This window comes from Opisthorchis viverrini (assembly GCF_000715545.1).
Source record: "Opisthorchis viverrini unplaced genomic scaffold opera_v5_54, whole genome shotgun sequence".
NCBI lineage: Eukaryota > Metazoa > Platyhelminthes > Trematoda > Opisthorchiida > Opisthorchiidae > Opisthorchis > Opisthorchis viverrini.
Genome location: NW_008751711.1, coordinates 219,507 through 242,537, shown reverse-complemented (window position 1 = coordinate 242,537; position 23,031 = coordinate 219,507). Strand labels below are relative to the sequence as shown.

At 44.3% G+C, this 23,031-nt stretch overlaps 1 protein-coding gene across 1 annotated transcript in view; it reads right to left on the bottom strand.

The window, feature by feature from the left end:
• Positions 1-23,031, bottom strand: part of T265_03712 (hypothetical protein) — a gene marked incomplete at both ends in the record, with an annotated part of 133,301 nt that overhangs the window by 42,100 nt on the left and 68,170 nt on the right. Inside the window, 2 exons of the mRNA XM_009168259.1 lie at positions 8,111-8,402; positions 10,862-11,185. Of these exons, the coding sequence (XP_009166523.1) occupies positions 8,111-8,402; positions 10,862-11,185 (616 nt within the window). The remainder of the gene's footprint in view (positions 1-8,110; positions 8,403-10,861; positions 11,186-23,031) is intronic.

Genomic DNA, 23,031 nt, shown 5'->3' with positions numbered 1-23,031 from the left:
GTTCAAGTAGATCATAAGTTTGATGGAAACTCGGGGACTGTGCCTACCTGATGAGCCCAAATTGGAAGGGCGAAACCGGTCGTGGGCTGTCGAAGGGTTTTCAGGAACCAAGTGAGTAGTTTCCTTTATGAGAACATTGTTTTCATCTTTTGAGCTTTAAATGGAGCGGTCTGTGTTCAGACTTAAAATGCTATTGTGTCTGGTAAGTATGATTCATTCATGAGGATCGCTTGGCATACTAGCGCTGTAGAAATAAGTGTCTCTTCTGATAGGTTCTCGTTCGTAAATCGTACCCATCACACATTCAAATGCTGTTGCTTTACCTAAATTTGAGCATTTTTTCCATCTGGTGTTTGTAAATGCATTTGCTTTAACGGGCGCTTCTCGGTTGTTTCCCACATATGATTAAACATGGCGAACCGAACTTTCTTCCATTTTAGGTCCTGACGAGTGCTTGTAGTTGGAGCCAATTATGCTCGAGATCCCATCCTACCTGCTTACGAAACGTAACCAGCTGTTTACCGACTTTCAGACACATGTTCTCAATCAATCTGATTATTTTCAGCTGTTTGGCATTCTTTCGTTTCCTCCTTCCGTTTGCGTTGGACGATGAGGTTTCATTATTTTCTCGTTTTATTTATTTTTATTCGTGGCACGTAAACCTTGGTTTCAGAGTATTTTGCGTGAACACCGCGTTTATGAGACATCACTAAGTTGTGAGCGAATAAACCTCGTGAACTATTCAAGGTTTAAACTCCCAGTAAACGTGCCTTCCTGCATGCAGTTGGATTCTGGGAACAAAATTCTAGCGAACCATACAGAAATGTCGTCCACAATAAGAAGGCACGTTTGGTGCTATCTTGTCAAACACGCACATCAACAGTATAACATCTGTCCAAAAGCAGGAAAGAACGGCTCTGTGACTTTCCCGTATTTGACCTTTGCCAGTTCCGGTGATGTAATCCTCTGGTTCTCGGATGAAGACTAGCTAAAGACACAAGTTTTTTTTAAAATGTAGTCAAGTGGCAGTTTACTTCAGTTGTCATGCCAGATTTACACGGAATTTTTCTACATTTTCAAAAAGAACGCTGTGTCAAATATCAGGTCAGTACGTTTCCAATGGCTAAAGTAGGAGTAAATGATGATGAGCGAGGATTGGTCACCCGGTTGGAAAACTGGTGAATGGTTGTCAGCGCATCCTAAGTTGCACCTGATTGGTTGCTGTGATATGGCCTGATGGGCCACAAGGTCGATCGATTCCTGTCACATGACCGAGGCACACTGAGCGCTCGTACGAATCGAGCTGTGCAGTTATTCAGATCGTTCCCTTGGGAAGGCGTACCAAAACCTTGGCTCATATTGTGTATATATTTTTAATTTGTAATTACCACACTGGAAATAAATGTATGAATGAAAGAAACTTTCGATTTTTTACTCATTCTAGTAAGAACACCCTGGTGAGGAAGGAAATAGATATCCAATCATACGGACGAGAAAGATGAATTTGGTCAAGTACCTTACTTTTCTACCTCGAAGTGACGCACTTTGCTGGAAACCATAGATAGTGACGCTGAACTGATGATTGTTCACACTAGTCACTACTTTTTGAGACTTAATGGTTTGAAAGTGTACTCTTTCGGTAAAAAGTCGTGAAAAAATCTAGCAAAAATTGGGCCATAGTGGAGAAGATAAGGATATGCAGTAGCCTGAAAGAGATCTCAAGTGCGCACTTTGCGAATCTGAGGATAGATGTTCCAGGTTGGGAAAGGCAGTCGCAAACCCTCCAGCACTGGAAGTGTTTTGTATCGACTGAGCTACGGAGTATATTTCCCCAAGTATACACCGTTTCTAAACTCGTCCTCTCTGGTAAGGACAGAGGAGCGGGTTCGAGTCCCATCCGAGTGTGTTGTTGTCTTTAATAAGCACCACTGGAGTGTCAGATGCACCCTCCGGAGAAGGCGATGTCTTTGAGAGAACGGCCACCTCGGTGATCCAAAGCTTCGGTTCCAGGTGGGAAATATATTGATTGGGTCTCTAGGCATGCCTTCTTTTCACACTCAGATTTCTAGATTCATGCCTTTTTGAAGGGATTTTCTCAAACGATACCTTTGAAACCCTAAATTTTATGACTGCAAAGTATGTTTAAAGTGATACCCGCTTCCCAGGACAATTTATAGATTCATCGGAGTGCTTCAGGATCCTTGACGAGCCAAGTCAAGAAAAATTTGAAAGGGGTGGAATTCTTACCATGGAAAACAGTTCCATGAATTTGAACCTACAGGGTTTTTACAAACAAAAAGGGCCCTAAGTACCTCTGACAAGTTTGACATTCACTTCTGCGAAGGGACACACGAATCGAACTCAATTAGAGTAGTATTTTTACGCATACCTGTGGGCAAGAACCAACTGCTATCTAAAGATATTCGAAGTGGTTTCTAAGATATTTTTTTGAAAACGAAAGTGGGTATGAAAACCGTGAAGGACTGGAAAGAAACCAATGACATTCCGTGTTTGTTACTGGTAGTCTTCTTGAGTAATTTTTTATACGTTAGTTGTACAGTAGTACACATATTAGGGCAATAAAAATGTGTCTGTGACACACCCGGCTCCTTCATCGTGGCCAGATAGTCGCATTTCACTGCTATAAATTTAGATGGAGTCATCCGTCAAAACAAAACTAGTGAGCGAACGCGAGTATTCTGCAGATTCCGTCCAATATGGGTTCAAGTAGGACTGAAGCTTGAGGCTAAACTCGAGACTGTACCTACTTGATTGACCCGAAGTGGAATGGTGCCACCTGTAATGGGCTGCCGAAGAGTTTTCGGCAACCTAATGAGTAGTGTTACGCCTAGAATACCTAATGAGATATTTGGAATATCGTTTCACGCGAACCATGATGCGGTTAGTTGAAGCGGACCATTATGAACGAGAGATTCAAATGGACTCAGTTCAGTCACCCGTTAAAACGAAATTCACGACAAATTCCGTCCCATTTGGGCTCAAGCGGAACCGGGTCTGCGTCTACCTGATGAACCAAACGGTGGAAGTAGATTCTTTCAAGAAAGTGCAGCTTTCTTCTCAGAAACTGACCCCCCACTTCTGGAACACAAATACACGCCACTGTTCTCCAAAATGTAATGAAAATGATCTAAACTGAAGGCCAAATATTGTGGACAGCAAACGCATTGTTGAGTACAAACATTCTAACATATTTCGAACCTTAAAAGTGAAAGGAAGAAAGAGGTCTTGTACTAGTCGATCGCTGTTCCCGGACTATCCGTTATTCGGCGTGAATAGAAATTAACCGCTGAAATTGGCTGGCTACTACATCGTACGACTTTCTTGACCGGACATCAACAACAATCAAAAGCTGTTTGGGACTGCGATCACCTGATGAACGGCAGGAAAAATACGAAGCGGTCACGGGCTATCGAGGAGTTTCTCTCAGCCCTATAAGTAGTGGATTACGCTTCCCAAACTCTTTAGGAGGTCTCCTCAAATTTGGACGGTGTCCGCCCCTCAAAACTGTCCCTCTTAAGTTAGCTCATAAGATTTTTAACCGACCCACATAGTAGTGGCGAAGGAAGAACGACTTGACCAAAAGCCTACAGCCCCTAAAAGCAACTTCAGTTTTTTTTCGCCATAAAGTGAGGCGTCTCACCAAACAGTATGATGATGATCTTGTCTAAATGCACCTCGTAGCAACGTCCTACAATATTAGTAAAGACATTGGGAAGACTCTTCCAGGAATACAGAAGCCTTATTGTGGAGTTTCTCCTCGCATCATTTTGCTTCTCCCTTTGGAGGGGGCACAGCCACACAAAACTGCAAATGTTTGTAAGTAACTCGAACCATTGGTCTCCCATAGGAGGTTCTCGTGTGATTATCTGACCTGAGGAAAAGGTAGTTATATGCATACCCATGCTGTCCTTCTTAGTAGTCCTTCAGGCCTCCACCTTTCTACTCCAGCGATTGTAAATCCAGTATACAAGAGGGATTTTATCCTGTGAGTGAAGCTGAGAACTCGAGTAGTACTATAAATCCATTTTATCCTTGTTGAGAATCATCCACACTGCGTGTCTCATCAAACACCGGTTAGTACCGGTCCCGTGACATTCTGGTTGAACACTTAGCTATTTGGAAAAGAGTGGCTGAACAGCAGTGTGATTAGGTCTCACTTAGACAGGACAGAGCGCCACTAATTATCGGAAATCATATCAGGTGATCACGTGATAACGGGAATTTGGGTAACGATTTCTTCGGAAGAATGTTCATGCGTACAGCAAAATCATCCTTACTGTGAGCTTATTATTAGATCGTGATCTTCACTCGGAAAGAAGAGACCAATTTAAAGGAGGTTTTCCAGTTATCATGTCTAATGGGATAAGGTTAGCCTAAAAACCATTCGTGGTATCCATGTCATCATAGATTGAGCGTTTCAACTTCGGGCCTGGCAAGACTATGCTGGTTAATGAGGGGCGAGTTTCCAACAGTACACCACCCGAAGGCGGCCATCTGGACTGTGAATAAAGTGTATTGCTTTCAGATCCGCCGGCACATCTTGGCAGGTCTCGTCCTGTAAGCAAAGCCAACCTATGCCGAAAAACCAAAAAGCACTGTTTAGTGGTCCGACTTTCATTCAGCCCCACGAACAGTGCGCCCCTTCGTAAAGAATCGACTCCGCAAATTCCCTGCTGGTGACCGTAGGGAGAATTTCACAAAAGGTAGAATAATCCCCTAGACAACGGAGCCTGCAATCTGAGAATCCTCTATTGTGACCAGCCACGTGACCCATTGATGTGAGATACCTGACCAGTTGAACTGCAAGTTTGTCAACTATCGAGAGACCGAGAGTTCCAAACTCTCTCGAGTTTCATCAGGTAAGTTCTGTTCATGATTCCCAAAGAGGACGAAAAAGCTGTAGAGTTCTTGTTAAGTTTCAGCATAGACCTGCGCGAGTAACAAGATGTAATGTAGATGGCTATTTCGAACTCTCATCACTTTGTCAAAACACTTCAGAGAAGATCCGAGTTATCACCCTACTGGTGATACGAACGATTTTTTGTGGTTTTCTTGGATAGATGGGCAAACAAAATCATGCGCACTGCCGCACTTGGTTCCAACTAAGCCTTTTGGAACAAGCATTGGGGACAAAAATGAAACGATCTTACCTTTGTTGCTACGAGTGAGACTTGGTGGGGTCTTTCAAGGCATCCGGAAACTAGTAGCCGGGAAGTCGCGACTTTATGATGTTTCTTGGGATTCGCCCTGCTGACGATTCCTAATAAGGGCGAAACATCTCGGCTATTCCGCGTAGATGAGCCTTACTTACACGACTAAGTCTTCACCAGAGTTCCCGAATCTCCTCACACTACCGACAGTCTTTAGGTAGCTCTGAGGAAGGACAAAATTCACCCGATGAGTGAGTGAGCTGTTGCTCAAGATGTCAAACTGTATGGATCCCGCAGCCGAAAATAGGTTGCGCTATAAACCGTTTGAGTGCGAGTTACTCACGCTGCTGATCATCCGCTCGTGACCGAATGGCTAAGAAATCAAACTTGTACCCTGGAGATTGCGTGTTGGCGACTCCGTGGAGTTTCGTGCGGTGCAAGCTGCTGATGATTGCCAGTAAGGTCAAGACAGCTGTCCAAGGGCATGCCCTGTTGCGGCATTGATGGAGCCTTCATCTTCAAATTCGGAACGTTTAAATCCTGACACCATCAAGCATGACAACTACTCGGAAACACGTAAAAGATCTAAGGTAATATGAGAAACCTCGGTAATCTTCAGCTGGGAGTTCGTCTTTGGAGTGAGGGTGAGAAGAACATTTTCATCCCTGTTTGGAAGCATCAGCAGAGCGGATCCCAAAAAACTGAACCGTTTGGCCAAGGGCGGCTGAACAGTAATGTGATTAGTTTCGTACAGGAAATTACTCACAAAAATGCTGAAAACTCTTCGACAGCCCACGACCGGTTTCGCCCTTCCAATTCGGGCTCAACAGGTAGGCTCAGTCCCCGAGTTTCCGTCAACCTCATGTTCTACTTGAACCCAAATTGGACTGTTTTCGAGAAATACATTCATTCGCAAATCAATTTGGTTTTAACGAGAGACTTAACTGAATCTTTCGTTTGTGATATTCTACAACTGAATGTGCTGCACACAGGCCACCTCATGATTCATTTGGCACGATATTCGAGATATCATAGTATATTTTCATGGGGGAACTACTCACAAGGTTGCTGAAAACCCTTCTACAACCCACGACCGGCTTCGCCTTTCCAGTTTGGGCTCATCAGGTAGGCGCAGTCCCCAAGTTTCCATCAACCTCATGTTCTACTTGAACCCAAATTGGACTGTTCTCGAGAATGTGATTAGCTTTTCGTTGGAAGGGATAGAGCGCCAATCATTATTCAACCACAGAAACAACGTCACGTGTTCCCGTATTGAAAGGAACTCTCCTCGAATGACGACTAATCTAAGGGTAATTTCACACATCATTTGAAATTATTCTTCCTCTGAGCAAACTACTGATCGAGTGATTGATTGATTGATTGATTGATTGCGGTTTGAGGAAATTGGCTGAATTTTAATCAAAAGTCATATCCAATGAATCCCTTTTTCGGTGTGAACCAACCAAAATAGCCACGCCTGAACAGAAAGCGAGAGTTCCATGCAAAGCCATGTAGTTTAGAGAACCCAGTTTCCCCATACGTCATTTACCCCTTCAAATTTCACCTCTTTACCGGACTGGTTGATACGATCTCTAAGGGGGGTGCTGTTCAGAGGCAATTCATTAAATTCTGATTGACGTTTTGCATTTTTGGTTTGTGACCTGTCTAATAAGCAGTCGTTTCCCACCGTGCGCCAAAAAAGTACGATGATGCACTGCACTCTATTGGTGATAACAGAATGCCCCCCCCCTCTCCGAGAAACACTGCACTGTGGCTTCAAAGTGACATGACCAAATCAGATCCAATGCCATCTGTATTTTCAACCGTTTTTAACCTCGTTGCGGCCGTGACGTGTGCCGTTGGTGCGGTTGATCGATATCCGGTGCTGATAAGCCACCTGTTTGATCTCTCCGTAAAGTATAACAAATCAAACCTCAGTCTTAGCGAAATGCATTCCTTTGCTAAAAAAAATTCGGTTTTGTCAGGGAACTCAGCTGAATCTCTCGTTTGTGAAGTTTCCAGGCAACTGAATGTGCTAAACCATGTCGCCTCATGTTTCAGTCGTTTCGATATGCGAGATATCGTGATACATGTATATTCGTAATACACTACTCATAAGGTGCCTGAAAATTCGTCGAGAGCCCATGACCAGTTTCGCCCTTCTTGGGGCGCATCAGGAAGTTGCAGTCCCCGGGTTTCCGTCAACCTTATGTTCTACTTGAAACCAAATTGCACGAAAACGGTGCATGCAGTCATTTCCAAACTAATTTGGTTTTGCAAGAAATTCACCTGTAACTCAGCTGAATCTCTCGTTCATGATATTTTTAAGCAAATGAATGTGCTGCACCAGGCCGCCCCATGTTTCACTAGGTACGATTTTCGAGATATCGCGATACATGTATCGATGTAAGATACTACTCACTAGGTTATTGAAAATTCTTCGACGGTCACCCACCACCGGTTTCGTCCGTCTTGGGGCTCATCTGGTGGGCTCAGTCCTCGAGTCTCCGTCAACTTTATGTTCCACTTGAAGCCAAATTACACGCCATTGGCGAAGAACACTCATTTGCAAACAAAAATTTGGTTTTGCGAGAGACTCAGTCTGCCCAGAATAAACAGTCTCGTTAGATTTCAGTTTATCAGTTTGATCGATTAGAATTTGGAAATGAGGCCTGCTAATTGAGTTCTGAGAGGGACAACCTCGAAGTGGACTGCGAAGACCCTATAAGTAGCATATTATGTGTTGCTCCTAATTTTTGACACGAAATATCCAATCGACTAAACAAATTGTTCAGAGTTCTAGCGACCCCAAGGTGAAGTCTACCTCATCCGCTCTATTCCAAACCCACTGTACAACGATAAAATTACCGACGCCCCATTGACGAAGTAGTGAGGTCGATCGGTATGACGTAATTCATTCTCAACTTCCAAGTCCTTACCTTATTTCTTCGTTAAAAGCTTCAAGTGTCGTCCCCGACGTGCTTGGATCCGCTTGACACGAGGCATCAATGAGCAACTGCATTACCAAATTGTCAATGGGGATAGAAATGTCAAGGGTGACGTCACTTTGGCCGACCATAAACTGTTCCACCATGAGACGGAATTTGGGCGAAATGTCTGCAAACAACTGCGTACAATTGGACGGAGTGGAGGAGCGGTGTCGGTTTCGTTGACCACAAAGGGTTTTGTTCAACTCGACCCCGAACAGCTCCAGTGCTTGGAAAATCTGGTCTGCGGAATAAAGGAACACAAAGGAGGGTTTAATACAACTTCCAACCGTTAGTAGTTGGAAACCAAAGTAAAGACTCGGGTCGTTCTATCCCCTCCAAAACCAATTTGTTTAACCGAAATGGTTCGAGATCTCTGTTCCATGCCAGCTTTTTGTCAGCTGTAGAATGCTCCGGGGGATCAATTAGTAGGATGAACAGCCAAAAAGTCACTTTTTTGGCTGCAACGAAAGTACACCTTAACGCGAGTCTTAAATCGCGGAAATCAGCGACAGTAAAAAACCGTCTTAAACCTCGAGAAATACACTCATTTGCAAATTAATTTGGTCTTCATGGGAGACTCAACTAAATCTCTCGTTTACGATATTCTACAAGTGAATGTGCTGCACACAGGCCACCCCAGGGATTCAGTTGAGTCTCTCGTGAAAACCAAGTTGATTTGCAAATGAGTGTATTTCTCGAGGTTTAAGACGGTTTTTTACTGTCGCTGATTTCCGCGATTTAAGACTCGCGTTAAAGTGTACTTTCGATGCAGCCAAAAAAGTGACTTTTTGGCTGTTCATCCTACTAATTGATCCCCCGGAGCATTCTACAGCTGACAAAAAGCTGGCATGGAACAGAGATCTCGAACCATTTCGGTTAAACAAATTGGTTTTGGAGGGGATAGAACGACCCGAGTCTTTACTTTGGTTTCGTGCTGCGCAAGGTCGCCTCATGATTCAGTTGTTGGTACGATATTCGAGATATCGATATCGAGATATTCATAAACCTCAGCCAGCACATGGAAGTGTAAACGCACCTTTTGGTAGCACGGGATAGTGAACGTAGACCATTTCGAAGATGGTCGAATCACTCGGATCAAGACTGTTCAAACTGTATACTCCAGGAACAGCCTAAGGAACTACCAGTTATCTAGAAAGTGTGTAATTTGGAGATGTTAACATGTGACCTCTTCGGAAACTCGACCCATGACCTGCACTCCCTATTCAGTATCGGCTTTGGGTGGCAGACACAACACTTGGTACAGTTCGTCTTTTCACTCGGTTGCGGTGCGTGCATGTTCAAGAAACCATTAGGCGGGTGTCAGTTTTGCAGCAAACTCAGTAATATTTGCGCGGGGCGGGGGTAACAACAAGTGGTTTTTGGTCGCATCTGTCACACGGTTCCCTCCATAGAGTGAAATTTCGGAAACGAAGCTTGCTTGGCTTACTGAAACACCAGGTTTGAGTCCGAAGGCAAAGTTTGAAGCCAGCTGCGAACAGTCGTTAATTTGTAGACTGGCTGATTGCATCACTGCAGACGTCTTTTGCTAAGCTTTCACAATGGCCAGATGGGGTAAGTTTAGCGCCGAATTAAGACGCCACGCAGTCTCGGTTTGTTTACCCTCTTTCGCGATTTGGTGAAGCCTAATGGGAGGACGTGGTCGGCTCAATCAGGAGGTTGTCGCCGATGATAGGGAATTCAGGGGAGTATTTGTGCTTGAAAGCAAACAGAAAGTAAACAATATTACATTGAAAGGGGTCGAAGCCCATTGAAAAGGTGACCGCCGTGTTCGTGTTCGGAATTACCGCAATACGGTCTGGTTCAGGTAAGGCTGGAGAAATTCCCATGGTCTCTGTTCAGACGTAACACATTTCCCATAAGGTTGCTGGAAACATTTCGGCAGCTCGTGACCAGTTTTTAGCTCTTTCGGGGCTCACCAGGTAGGCGAAATACCGGCGTTTCCGTCAACCTTATGTTTTGGTTGAAACCAAATCAAACAGTTCTGGACATACGCTCTCTCAAGAAGAGCGAGAACGGTCGTATGCTGTCAAAAGGTTTTCAGCGACCTCGTGAGTAGTACGTTGTCTATGGTTTGCATAGACAGAGCAGACCGTCTTCATTTGGGGCCACCCGACAGAAAGAACGTAGTTTGTTTGTCTCACTGCTTTTGAGATCGGGTATATCATAGAGCATCGGTGTTGAATATGGATGTCATGCTGTCGATGAAGATGATGATGATGATGACGATGATGATGATTATGATGATGATGACGACGACGTCGTAGAACCCAATGTCAACACTTACACGCAAAACACATAACATTGTTTCAAAGAGAAGGACATCAACAAACGTCTTGAATGCTTTTGCGCGGACGTTGTGTGGTAAACCGATTTTGATATCTGTTGGCCCTGAGTGAACACTTCTCAGCTGGCCATGATCACGTTCCACAAGCATGATACTGGCTTCTTTCACCTTGTATGTGAATGCACGTCAAATTGCACAATGAAGTCGCCTGTCGGGAAAGTACACATGCCTGTGGAGTCTGGTCTCATATTTAGTCCAGGGTGACCAAAAACCTTTGCGCATGCCTCCTCGAGAAGGATTATAAGAACGCTTTTGTAATAGCGTCGTATCGCATAAGCACAAACACTATCCACGTCAGAGCAGCGAACAATTGTTTTTTGTTAGAGTCAACTTACCTCTCTTTGCCGTACGCATCGCCGATATTTCAGTCATCCCCCGTGCAAAGTGGTTGGACAGGCCTTCTTGTAGTTCGTCCACTGTCCGCCGTAATAAAGACAATTCGAGTTCATGCGAGCAGCATGTTGTCCATCGGGTGGCAGATGGTGGAGCGCAAAAACTGGAAAGACCGGAGACAGATTGCACTCCCGACGTGGCTTTATCAGGTGATTGTGGTTGATCTATACTCGAGGGGTCCAACGTAGAAACCGTCCACGAGGAGTGAAATTTGTTGCGTTCAGCCGGGTCCTGTTGGCCGAAGGACGATGCGCGCTGAACCTCGACTGTTTTGTATGGCGAAAGAGAGGGTAGAAAATCAATAATAAGGTAGCGCGGGAACAAAATGCTTGAACAAACTAAACTTGTCATCTAACTTCCTATTGGTTTGATTACTGACTGAATTCTATGGACGTTTTCCGTCAACTGAACTCCACTGAGAATGTGACCTGTTGTCTCAGAGAAGAGCATACAATCTCCGCTGAAAGGTCTAGAAGCACTATACAGCTGTTTTAGTGTGCATATGACGAAACTTCAGTTGGGAGATTCAAACCGGGTACCGCCCTTCTTTCGGTTTGAACAATTCACCTAGGGGCTAATCAGTAGTGTGATCAACTCGGACAAAATGCACGACCACTATTTCGTCAATCACAAAAAGCCAAATCATGTGACCACGATGTTTTTGATTGGCTCCTAAGGTGAGCTCTTCTCAGATGGAAGCATCACTCGTCCAGTGATTTCCACTTCATTTGAGCTACGTATAGATTGTAGGTAATGTGGGGAGTTTTGAAAATTTAGGTAGATTCCTTCCTGTGAATGAAGCCTAGAACTGAAGTCGAACAACGCTATTTCACCTTTATTGGGAATCATCAACAGTTTATACCTCACTAAAAAGAAGACAGTGTTTCCACCAAACCGTTAGGCGTTCAGGCTACTAACCGAGTCAAAACGGTTCAGCACAATTCACAAACCTTCGAATCGCTCAGGCGTGAATCATGTTGAAAGTTTACGCGTGATAATTCTGGTGTGTCGGACGTCGGTCGATGAAGGACTGGGATTCAAATACTGCACGGATCTGCACTGTCGCCGAGTTCCAAGTTTATTCTGCTTCTACCGTGTTAGTCACCATCTTGTTCAGGTAACACTAAAGTGACACGTAACTGAGAAGAGGTCCTACAGTTTTCAACCGAATTACCAAATGTGTGTTCTTGTTTGAAACTAATGTCACGTGTCCGGGGTCAAATCCAAGCACGGCCATTGGATATGCACTGCTAATGAGCTCTAATCAGAGCGAACCTCGAGTCCAGTGCCTCCCTTTGGTGTGAACTCACCAGAATAAGTACGCCAGAACAGGTGGACGACCGTTCAAACGAGAGTGGTGTGACTATGAACAGAATTTGAAACTGTTTTGAATGAAGCAACCGTACAAGAAAGTTTATTCAAAGATTCGTATGTCGCTTTTTCATGACGAAATAATTATCGAACTAGTCTCTGCTGAACAAAAGGGTATACCTGAACTTCCACTTTGTTGACAAGGTGGCTTGCTGAGTTTCTTACAACTTACTGAGAAGCTTTTTGTTCATCTGGTTTGGACCAACGTCTAGAATAGAAGTCGCCACTGACAGAACCGGTACGATCAGCTTCGATGTTCGGCTACATACACTTGGCGCTGTTCTAAAAAGCCTAAACTGTACAGCGCTCGTCCGCTCAGCCCATTTGTGCTACGTTTGACAAGATCTGTCAAGTTCCGGTGTACTTTTTATCTAGGTTAGTTTATTTGTGACCTTTTCAAGACAACCACCTCCGGCTCCCGACGGTGGCAGCTAAAACACCAATTCACTCTTCCAGTAACATCTTGGAGACTTTATTCTGGCTTGGCTTTATCTTGACCTATTTGCGTTCCTACCCCCTGAACTGACATTACCGAAAGGCATTCGGAAATCAGTAGTTTAGGCAGCAGAACTATGACTCCTCGCTTAGTAGTTCAAAAGACTCTCCATCATTCATTAGTACTTATCATGTTCCTGATTTTGATGGCCGGGGTGGGGGTTGATCGATACGAAACAGTCCTCCTTGGTTAGAATGTTTGGGTTTCGGGATATCGACCATCTGAAAAAGTCCAACGAATCCCATTTCATGTTCACACGGTTAAATGCATCTCGTTCTGACGGTCTCAGTTGTTTGTATCTTCCAGAATGAGGTTATCAGTCCTCTTAGTGGTTTTCACAGACTTACCGAGCCGCTCAGGTGTGTCCCAAGATGTGACAGAATATCAGCCAGTGACCTCATCAACTTTGTGATCAATATTCATGGTAACCATGGTTCTCAAGATTACCTTACGATGCAATTAGCTATCGAACCTTTCTGCAGTCTTCAGTCACTTGGAACCTGGCCAATGTGTAGACCTGCTCACTTGACTTGATGAAGCTTTATGTGTCCAAAACGAAACGTCGCCGAATTGAAAACTACCGACTGTTTATCAAGAACCTGAAACGAAATTTCTTGAAGTCCGTTCTTACCTGATTGTACTACAATTTTTGATGGTGGGCCCTATTCGGCCCTATTCAGGGTGTTCTGATGCATGCCTACTGGTGCAACGGTGATACTACTGATGGGGAGGCCTGCGAGTCGTATGTTTTTTCCTGTAAATTGGCCTAGCGTCTCTCGAAAAGGGAGATCTGTTGCGGAATTTGTGGAGTCGCTTTGTAGCATTTGCTTGGATTTGAGCAACAACCAATGAATATCCAGGAAAGTTCAGGAAGGCGCGTTCAGGAGAAGATGGATGTTCAATTTTTGTAAATAAGATTCGTATGGGAGTTTTGCTTCCCTGTCCAATAGTCTGTAACTGGTCAGTTGGTATTTTCTAATAACCAACTCTGCAGCAAAGGCCTTCTTCCTCTCGCTGGTAGTTGGGATGCGAGATGGCTCAGAATTTCGGGGAATTCGGGCTTAAGTAGAACATTGGAATGACGGAAACCTGGGGACTGCGCGAATACGATGAGTCCAGAGAAGGGCGAGGCTATCAAGATATTTTCAGCAACCTTGTGAGTTGTGTGTTACGTCCATACATGCATCGCGACACATTGTAACAACTGAAACATGAGGTGAAATGTGTGCAGTTGATGAACATCACAAAGAAACAAGTGATGCTCTTAAGTCCCTGGTGAAACCTCAGTTGATTTGCGAATGTATTTGTCGAAGTTGGATTGCTTGCTTGGAGTGGAGCGACAAACTATACATGGAGTCAGTTCAGATGAACGGCTGAAATTTAACGTAGTTTGGTCAACTCTTTTGCGAATAGATTGCTCTTCCGTACCGAGGTGTTGTAATCCACAGAGAATGTACCTGGAGGTTTTGTATCCACTGAAATGTTGGTCCTTTCGGTGAGCTCATGAATGAATGATCAGCTAGCAATGGACTTGTGACGCACTACTCATAAGGTCGCTGAAAATTTGTCGGCAGCCCACGATCGGTTTCACCCCTCCAGTTTGGGCTCATCAGATAGGCGCAGTCCCCGAGTTTCCATCAAACTTATGTTCTACTTGAACCCAAATTGCACGAAATTAGCGATATCTCGAAGGTCGTAGCGACTGAAACATGAGGCGGCCTGGTGCAGCTCATTCAGTTGCCTGGAAACATCACAGACGAGAGATTCAGTTGGGTTTCAGGTCAGTCACTCGAAAAACCAAGTTAGTTTGCAAATGAGTGTATTTTGCTAGCTTCTCAGTGTTTCGTCACCATCTGATGTGACACAATCAGTGCGCGGATCATGACGTCACTGACGCGCGTCAATGTGCAGCGATGTTGAAGAAACGTTTGCAATCCAAGACCGCTGGGCAGACCAACGGTTGCCTGACCACTCATCAAAAGTGCGCGGTTTGACCACCTGCTCGTCACCTTGATGTTTTTCGGACCACCGTAAAACTGTATCTGTGTCTAGCATCACTAGAGTCTGACTACACCGACTAAGAGGAACTTTTGGTTTAATCCTGACCACAATATTTCAGTAAGTTTCTCTTAGACATGAAGGAGACTACAAAGTTGCTGCATGGAGAGCTCTGTCTCACTGAGAAGCTCGAACAATGAAGCTTGCTCAGTTTGGAGCTTAAAATATTCCTGATGCCACTGGAACTTCATTTTTGGTTAGCCTTTTCTATCGGACTTCCTGGCGTTTTTGACGAAAACCAGGATTTCACCTTCCGTTCAGTCTAGTCTAAACTGTCCTCATGTTGCCGGAAGTGTTTCGGTGAACACCCGCCACTGAATGCGGATTTCACTCTCATTAGAGCTTATCAGTAGTCCATATCCTTGGCTGTGTAGGGGTTCGAACTCTGAACCTCTGAGAGGCAAGCATGTACAGACTTGAGGTACATCCAGCTTGTTCTGGGGAAGTACTGGTAACACTCTTCCGTCGCACGTCAGGTGGGCTGGTGAGGTCGTTTAGGAGCAAAACTCAAGTCCAAAAGATTCCCCTTTAGTTTGGTCTCACCGGACCAATGGAGCCAAAACGGGAGGGTAATGACTGTTCAAACGAGAGTCACGTGAATGCCTAGAAGAAAAAATGAGATGTCTGGACTCAATTGGAAACGTTCCAAAATGACATACGGTTGACAGCTAGAAATTCCAGTAACTTATCCGACTAACAATTAATATTCGGTAACTACGACACGGAATATTCTGGGCCATAGTAACTGGAAGATATATGACTATGGTTCACACAGCTTGGATGTCTCCAGCTAAAGCTGTGGGCTCGATTTAGTGTTCAGACCTCTGGCGACTGGAAGAGCGCGGGTTCGAATCTTCCTACCAAAATTCGCCTTTGCTATATAGGTGATAATGCCTGACTGTGGTAAAAAGAGACCAGCTGCAGACTACTATGTGGCTTTCATTCACCGGTCGCCTTTACTTACAGGATGAAATATCAGTAACCGCATTCAATCTATAAATGTTTAAGCAAAATTCTGAATTGACGTGCTAATTGAAACCGTGAAAATTTGGAGCTTTCCAGTAGTTTTTGAGGAGTGTTCACTTGGTTTATGAATCACGTTCACTAAACGACTTGTTTTCACTCCATTCGGCGTCAGAGAACCATCGCTATTCCATTTGGCGACCAACTACTCCACTATCGGTCTACATATGTACAGACCGCGCGTTTGCCTACTTTGATCTGTTTTGTTCGGTGAACCACCGCAGTCAAAAATTGTCCTGCCGAAACCAGCGTTTGCAGCCTTTGCGTGTGTTTGTGGTGTCATGATAGCTGGACAACGAGACTGACAGACAGATGGGGAGCACCTGTCGAAAATGATTTGCGTTCATTCACTCATTCATCCTCCACGGGAACACTGTGTACACGTCTGATTTGCCCCGTTGTTGGACAACTGTCCGCTTACAAAAGAAAATGCGGTTTTGGCAATGTACGTCCAGGAAATGCTACCACCGCCACCACTTAAACACCCGAATGGTTCGTTATGACGTACTAAGTGGACAGCATGAATTCGGACGGGGGTAAACAGGTATTCCTGGTACGACGTAAGTCGACCATCGGTCGAAAGTTAATTGGGCGTGAAAAAATCACGGAGTTTTGCCGTTCTACCGGCACGATACCTTTCTCTCTAATTGGATGTTCTTACTGAGAGGTGTTTCCTGGTCAGAGGTCCCGTTTAAGCAAACTTGAGATGAAACAAAATCATGAAAGATTTGCTCGATGATGGCTGTCAGGTTGTGCGCAATGTTTCCAAAAAGCATGACCAATAAATGTATGAACTGTCAGCATTCAGCACCAGTCGGCGATTTCCAAAGTACAGGTAGAGCATTCTATTGTACCAACCGCTTTCCTCACATCAGTTCAGACTGTTTTTGTTGCCTACTACATCTAAACTGGGTGTCGTACCTGACAAGTGCACGATCTGTCGGTTGAAACGCCTTGCCCCACCGCGACGAGTGAGCGGAAACAACTAAGGTCATATCGGAAGAACAACAAATGACGTCATCAAGTTACTGTTCATCGGACTTTGCTGTGGTCCGGCATACTGCTTGTGGAACAAGCGAAAGGGGGTCTAGCTTAGAGGAGGGGAAAGTGGTTTCTTTCACCCCCCTCGTAATAATTGTTGCTCCATAAACCGATTACAAGGGGAGCTTGCCGTCCAAACCGGTGCCCTTGTTTGAACAGCCCTTCCTTTGGCAGGGACCAACCAAAATGATCGCGCCAAGACGGGTGTTAAAACAATAGTGGTTTGTCTTTTCATAAAGGAAAATATACTGCTATAGCTCGAATATCGTAACAACAACTGAATCATGAAGCGGCCTGTGTGCACCACATTCAGTTCCAGAATATTACAAACGAGAGATTCAGTTGAGTCTCTCGTGAAAACCAAATTGACTTGTAAACGAGTGTATTTCTCGAAAACAGTCCAATTTCGGTTCAAGTAGAACATGAGGTTGACGGAAACTCGGGGACTGCGCCTACCTGATGAGCCCGAATTGGAAGGGTGAAATCGGTCGTCGGCTGTGGAAGAGGTCTTCACAACCTTGTTAGTAGTTTCTTTTATGAAAAGAGTGACTTGGCTGTTCTAGGGAAGTACTTCCAAGGGCAGAAATTCAGCAACGTATCGGGATTTGGAATGGGGATTGTCAAAACAGTCACCAGATTGACCAAAAATGAGTTTGTCCACCTTCTACGACGTGCGTATCATTGAACAAGGTCAGTTGTAGAAGTCAAAGTTGAAAATACGGTTTATTCAGATTGTCGTCTACTTTGTTGCAGTTTAGTACATCGTTTCGGCCCAAGCTAGGCACACAGTATTTCAAAAACTGACCCAAGCCAACCCACCCTCAGAAGGTGCACGTGTAACCTGATTAACTTCCAACTGCTTGACAAAGTAACAGTTGCGCACGGGTTGAACTGAAAACACGGCACACATTCTGCCAATACGAGTTGCATGAAACGTTTGTCGAGATGTCAGTAGAAAGTACACTTTTGCCGTGAAAATCCACGTGATATTTTTCAGGCTCGAAAGCATCTGAAAAGGAGTTATGCTAGGCGTTTTTCTCATTGTTTATGTTGTTCGATTATCCGCATGAAAGTCTTGCTCCCCCCCTAGTCGATTTGTACATGATTTGTACATGATATAAAAGCGCATCTGTCGCGTACCCCACTAAATGGCCTCTCCGAATACACAGGACTTCTTGCTGTCATATCATTTCAACTTCAAGGTACCCAAGTGTTTGAGGAGAAAAGGCGTTTATCGCACTATTCGAGCTCTACTCTGACGTCTCTACAGCCTGTTTTGTAGGACGCCCAAAGGTTACACAACCAACTACATTAGTAAAATTAATCTTTGGTCAGATATTGCAAGCTTTTGACAGATTTTATCATGACATGCTTCGCTGCAGATTTAAACAAAAGCAGGCTGAGTGTCTTTTCACCGCGTTTCTCTACATCCCACATCTACACAATTGTGCGTGGTAACCGACTAAACATCTTCGGCAGAGCCTGAGAAATTTCAGTATTTAGTTCGTGAGCCTACTGATCGGAAAGTCCCGGATTCGAACCCAACCCTAGAATCACAAATGCTCCTGCCTGCGCGGTAAAATGACCTGCAGGGTGGTTCAAACTACCTTCACATGCATAAGGAGTGTTGACTAATTGCACAGCCCCAATATTCGTTCCTAGCTGTCATGCCTCTGGAGAGGAGGCACGAGGGCTCGGATACTGCCAGGTTACCCAAGAGCATACAAGAGCAAGCGACATGGCAGGGTTTGGTTCGAACCACTGACCTTACGGTCAATGGGTGCACACTTTACTCACTGAGCTACCTCGAGCGCGCACGCATACTAATGGTTCATTTTTCGGGTGTCACGTGATACCTTCGGGTCTGTGCACATGGTTATCACACTGGGGCTCGATGCCATTCTCAACGGAGGTTCTAAAGTTCCACGTAGCAACTTTTCCCGTCTGTGTTACCTGAGTGGGTCGAACCTCATTAGTAAGCGAGCAGCTGTACAAACCGTACCGGCAAGTCATTGGGAGATTAAATAGAGTTCCAACCATAAATAGCTGTTCTAAAACTCCCTTGAATGGCAAAGTTCGGGTCAGCTACTCACTTTTTTTAAGTAGACACACCATGCTACCGTCTGGGAAAACCGTACCAGCCAAGAGCGGGTCAATCAAGTTTCGATGCTGAACTGCCGACCGTCCCCGGGCGATTCTGCCGTATATCCTAATTAGTGGGACCCAATGAAGCAATGCGACCATTTTTTTCGGTTCGTGACGGAAGAAACTATTTAATAAAAGAATGGTTATTATTGATGTTCGGATACGCATATAGTTAGGATTTTCCAAACGTATGCACGTTCGATCCGTTAGGACGCCCCAACATCTTGTTAGGTCTCGACTGGTGTTTTGACACTCTCGCCCACCGAAATATGTTAACCGACCGAGAGTGAGAAGCGTGCAACGAAAACAATTTTGATACCGTCGTTGTTTTTGGCACAGCGGACGTCTACCTATTTCAGGTTGTCTTGCAATAGGTATCCTACGCCGGGGGGACATCAGAATTACCAAATTAATCGGAACAAAATGTGTACTTTGGCACCTGAGTGCATACCTGGACCCAGTTGTTTATTCAGACGAGTAGACACGCAGATTGCTAAAAACACTCTACAGCCCAGTTTCTATTTTTGTTTCCCAATTTAGTAGTCATCAGACAGGTACAGGGCCAGCAGGACATAGCTGTAAGCGTACGGTAGAGAAGCTTTTTACCAAACTACATGCAGAATCAAATCGAATGAATCCACGCAAAAACATTGTTTCAAACGGTATTTCGAAACTTCGTTTGTTTCATACCTCAGGTTCATTATTTCAGCGAATTCCGACATGTTTCAGCAGAGTTTGGTAAAAAAACTGATTGTTTACGGAAGCCCCTTTCTACTGCTTTCAATTCCAGTGGTCTGCACCAATAGGTTCTATCGGGAAGAATCATCATTGCCAGTGTGAAAGGCCCAAGCTCATAAAGCGGTGGCGAAGAAAAAACCACGATATTGACTAATCACGGCAATTAAAACTTTCTAAGTCAAACGAAAACCCCATTAGTTTGAACGTTTTCTTCATTTGCCACTATTTTTTAATGTTTTCACGTTAACTCCACATAATACCGCATGTAAATTAGTGAGCGCTGCATTCGAGAAAGACTGACGGCATCTACATCAATTTCATCCGTGAAATACATGATAAATTGCCGAAACTGAAACAAACACCGAAGTCTATTCAAAGACTATACCAAAGGAACCAATCAAATAAGGACTACAAACTACTGAAAATGACGGTTCCTGATGGACCAATCAAATTCTGAGGCTGCAGACAACACAAATCGTGAGTGGACAAATAGAGACGAATGAAACCGGACACATTTGTATCCAATCAGAATAAAGACGGTAGTATTGTCGGCTAATTTTTATGGGCGCAAGCCAGAAGAAACGAAATACACACCTAATACTTCCCGAAAGCCTCTTTCAAGTAGTCGCGGAACATTTGTCAGGCAGTTATCAGATCTAAAACTAAGACTAACTCTAGGATCTTATCCTGCAAGGTAAACCTCTGGCAAAAACATAAAAGAACCTTTAAAGCCTTACATTTTTAATTCTAAAGACCGCCAGTGCACGCCCCAAGACACTCTAGATTGCCCCATACCTAGAATGCAGTGAAAATACCTGGCCCACCGTGTGTTGTGAAGGTATCGTTCGGCATGCGTCATCTTCGGAAGGAAGACTGAATTCTTTGAAATAACTCTTGAATGTCTGAAAAATACTACAAACTGCCTGTTGCACCAAGATTTGTACACGAGGGCTATCGATTCGATTGATAAGAAAAGCCAGCTATCGATTAAACGTTCAAATAGCCAATCAGCGACGACTTACGATACTCGGGTGCTCAAAAGTGACCTAGAAGCCATGCCAATCAAGCACTCAACAGCAAGAAGATACACCTGAACTCATTTCACGACACTCCATTAGGCAGGTTCGAACCACTGACCTCTAGGCTGGTAGTTTGAACACGTGACTTCTTAGCCATCAGTGACTGATCAGCATGGTGAGTAATTCTTAAAATAGTTCGGAGGGAGGTAGTTTCACAAGAGGAGCAAAACTTTCACCGGAGAATTTGTCACCCGGGGAACCAGTCAATTAAAAACTGACCACGTGATGCGGTCTTGAAGGATTGGTGGGGCTATGTTCTGTTTGGGTGCTGATCAGCGAGAAGTTTCTTCGCCTCAAAACTGAATTCCGTGAGGTGTGCACTGCAGATGACTCCCAATGAAGACGAAACAGCTGGAAAGTGCTTCTCACCTGTTCAGCAAACATGGGCCTGACTCACAGGAAAAACCTCGGCTGAAAGTCGGAAAACTGCTTACGACTGACAAAAAGGAAAAATGCCTCAGCATCGCGAGAAAGTGTGTTCAGTATCTACTTAGAGGGGGAAGAACATACACTAAGCTGTCCGGAAAGAAATAAAGAGAAAGTACTGCGAAAGAACAAATACCAAGTAGACTCTTTGAGGATGACTACATCAAGACGACAATAAATGTCAAATTAAGAAGCTGGAGGGTTATTCCTATATCAGCAACATACTGAACCAAAATTAGCAGTCTTAGTACAACAAAGGATTTAGGTAGCTCGAATTCCAAACACAGCATTAAATAGCCAGGACTCAAACTCGAAAATCACGGTCAAACAAGATAGTCAGCAGTTGGTTCTTGTCGGATGAACTGAGGCGGATTCAACTAATCTCGTGTTAAGGAAGGGTGGCGCAATATACAAAGGGACGATAACTACTAAACTGATACCAGAAACCTGATTGATTTGGTAATGTTGCTGGAACTGTTTGTAGCTACAATTATCAACCGAGGTATTGTGTGGTCACGTGAACAAATATCACTAACTCATTTAGAAAGAAAATAAAATGAGTCGGACTGTCGGTGAAACAGGGAAAGTGGCATATAAATCTTCGAACCAGGAGAATCGTAGTGTTCGGCTTAGACGATCATCGTGGGCGTCAACTGAACGGTCAGCTGACCGTCAGCTGGACGGTCGACCAATAGGAATGGGCGTCTGAATAACCAATCACAATTCAGTAACATTCCAGATCAACACAAGCGTAAGATTGCCCGATCCTACATGATAGTTAATGGCCAGATGACGACGCAAACTCATATTAGACACTAGACATAACACGCTGATTGTTGAATACCAACTAAAAGTGCATTCGTCCTGGACAGTAGCTAAATCTAGCAAAACACATTAAGTAAGAGGTCACTGATGAATGCAAGCAAGTACTTCTTACTGGCGAAAGTTTGATTAGTTCCAGCGAAATTTGAGAGCGTTCCCAATCAGTGTAGTCCCTCATCTGGACACAACAGGGTTTGTCACGTGATCTTTTGTCTAGCGGATTCGACGTACCACCAATAGGACGGGCTGTCTGCATAACGCTACTTGGAGTAGATTGACACAAGAAAACAGGTTTTGCAAAGGTGTCATGTCACACTGTGTACTAGACGATGGCAGAAAAGTTTAGCTGAAAGGACAAGAAGATCTGGTTCACTTTGGTCACGTAGTTTGTGATCGTAAAACTTGGTTTCTGTCAATCAATCCTGCAAACCTCCATGGATTTGTGTTATACGAAGATCAGAGGATGGAAGGTAACGAAAATGAGGTTCTTGCAGCACATTTTTAGACGAACAAACTTAGCAGAATCCCTCAGTTATTAGCGAGTGCTTGACTACGTTACCAATCGGTCTTTAGGTTACTCTGAATTCACTTCGCACTGTGTAGGCTTCGCCGACTGCGCACGACTGGCCTGAATAGTGTTATCCATCGTCGAACGGAAACTACGCGGCGTTTATGGCCGCCTTATGGATAAACTGATGAGGGTGATCAACCAAATTAACGGTTCTATTGACTGTTGTTGCTAGATAAAGCTCTCTTCCCCTTTAGGTTGTTTTACTAAAAAGAAGAGATCTTTTCCAGATAAGCCCCGCCAATAATGCAAAAAGTGCATGTGCAAAAAGTTAATCCCCGTCACTTTTACTAGCTAAAATTTAATGTACGTCCACAACCTTGACCTATTGTCGATGGAAACATC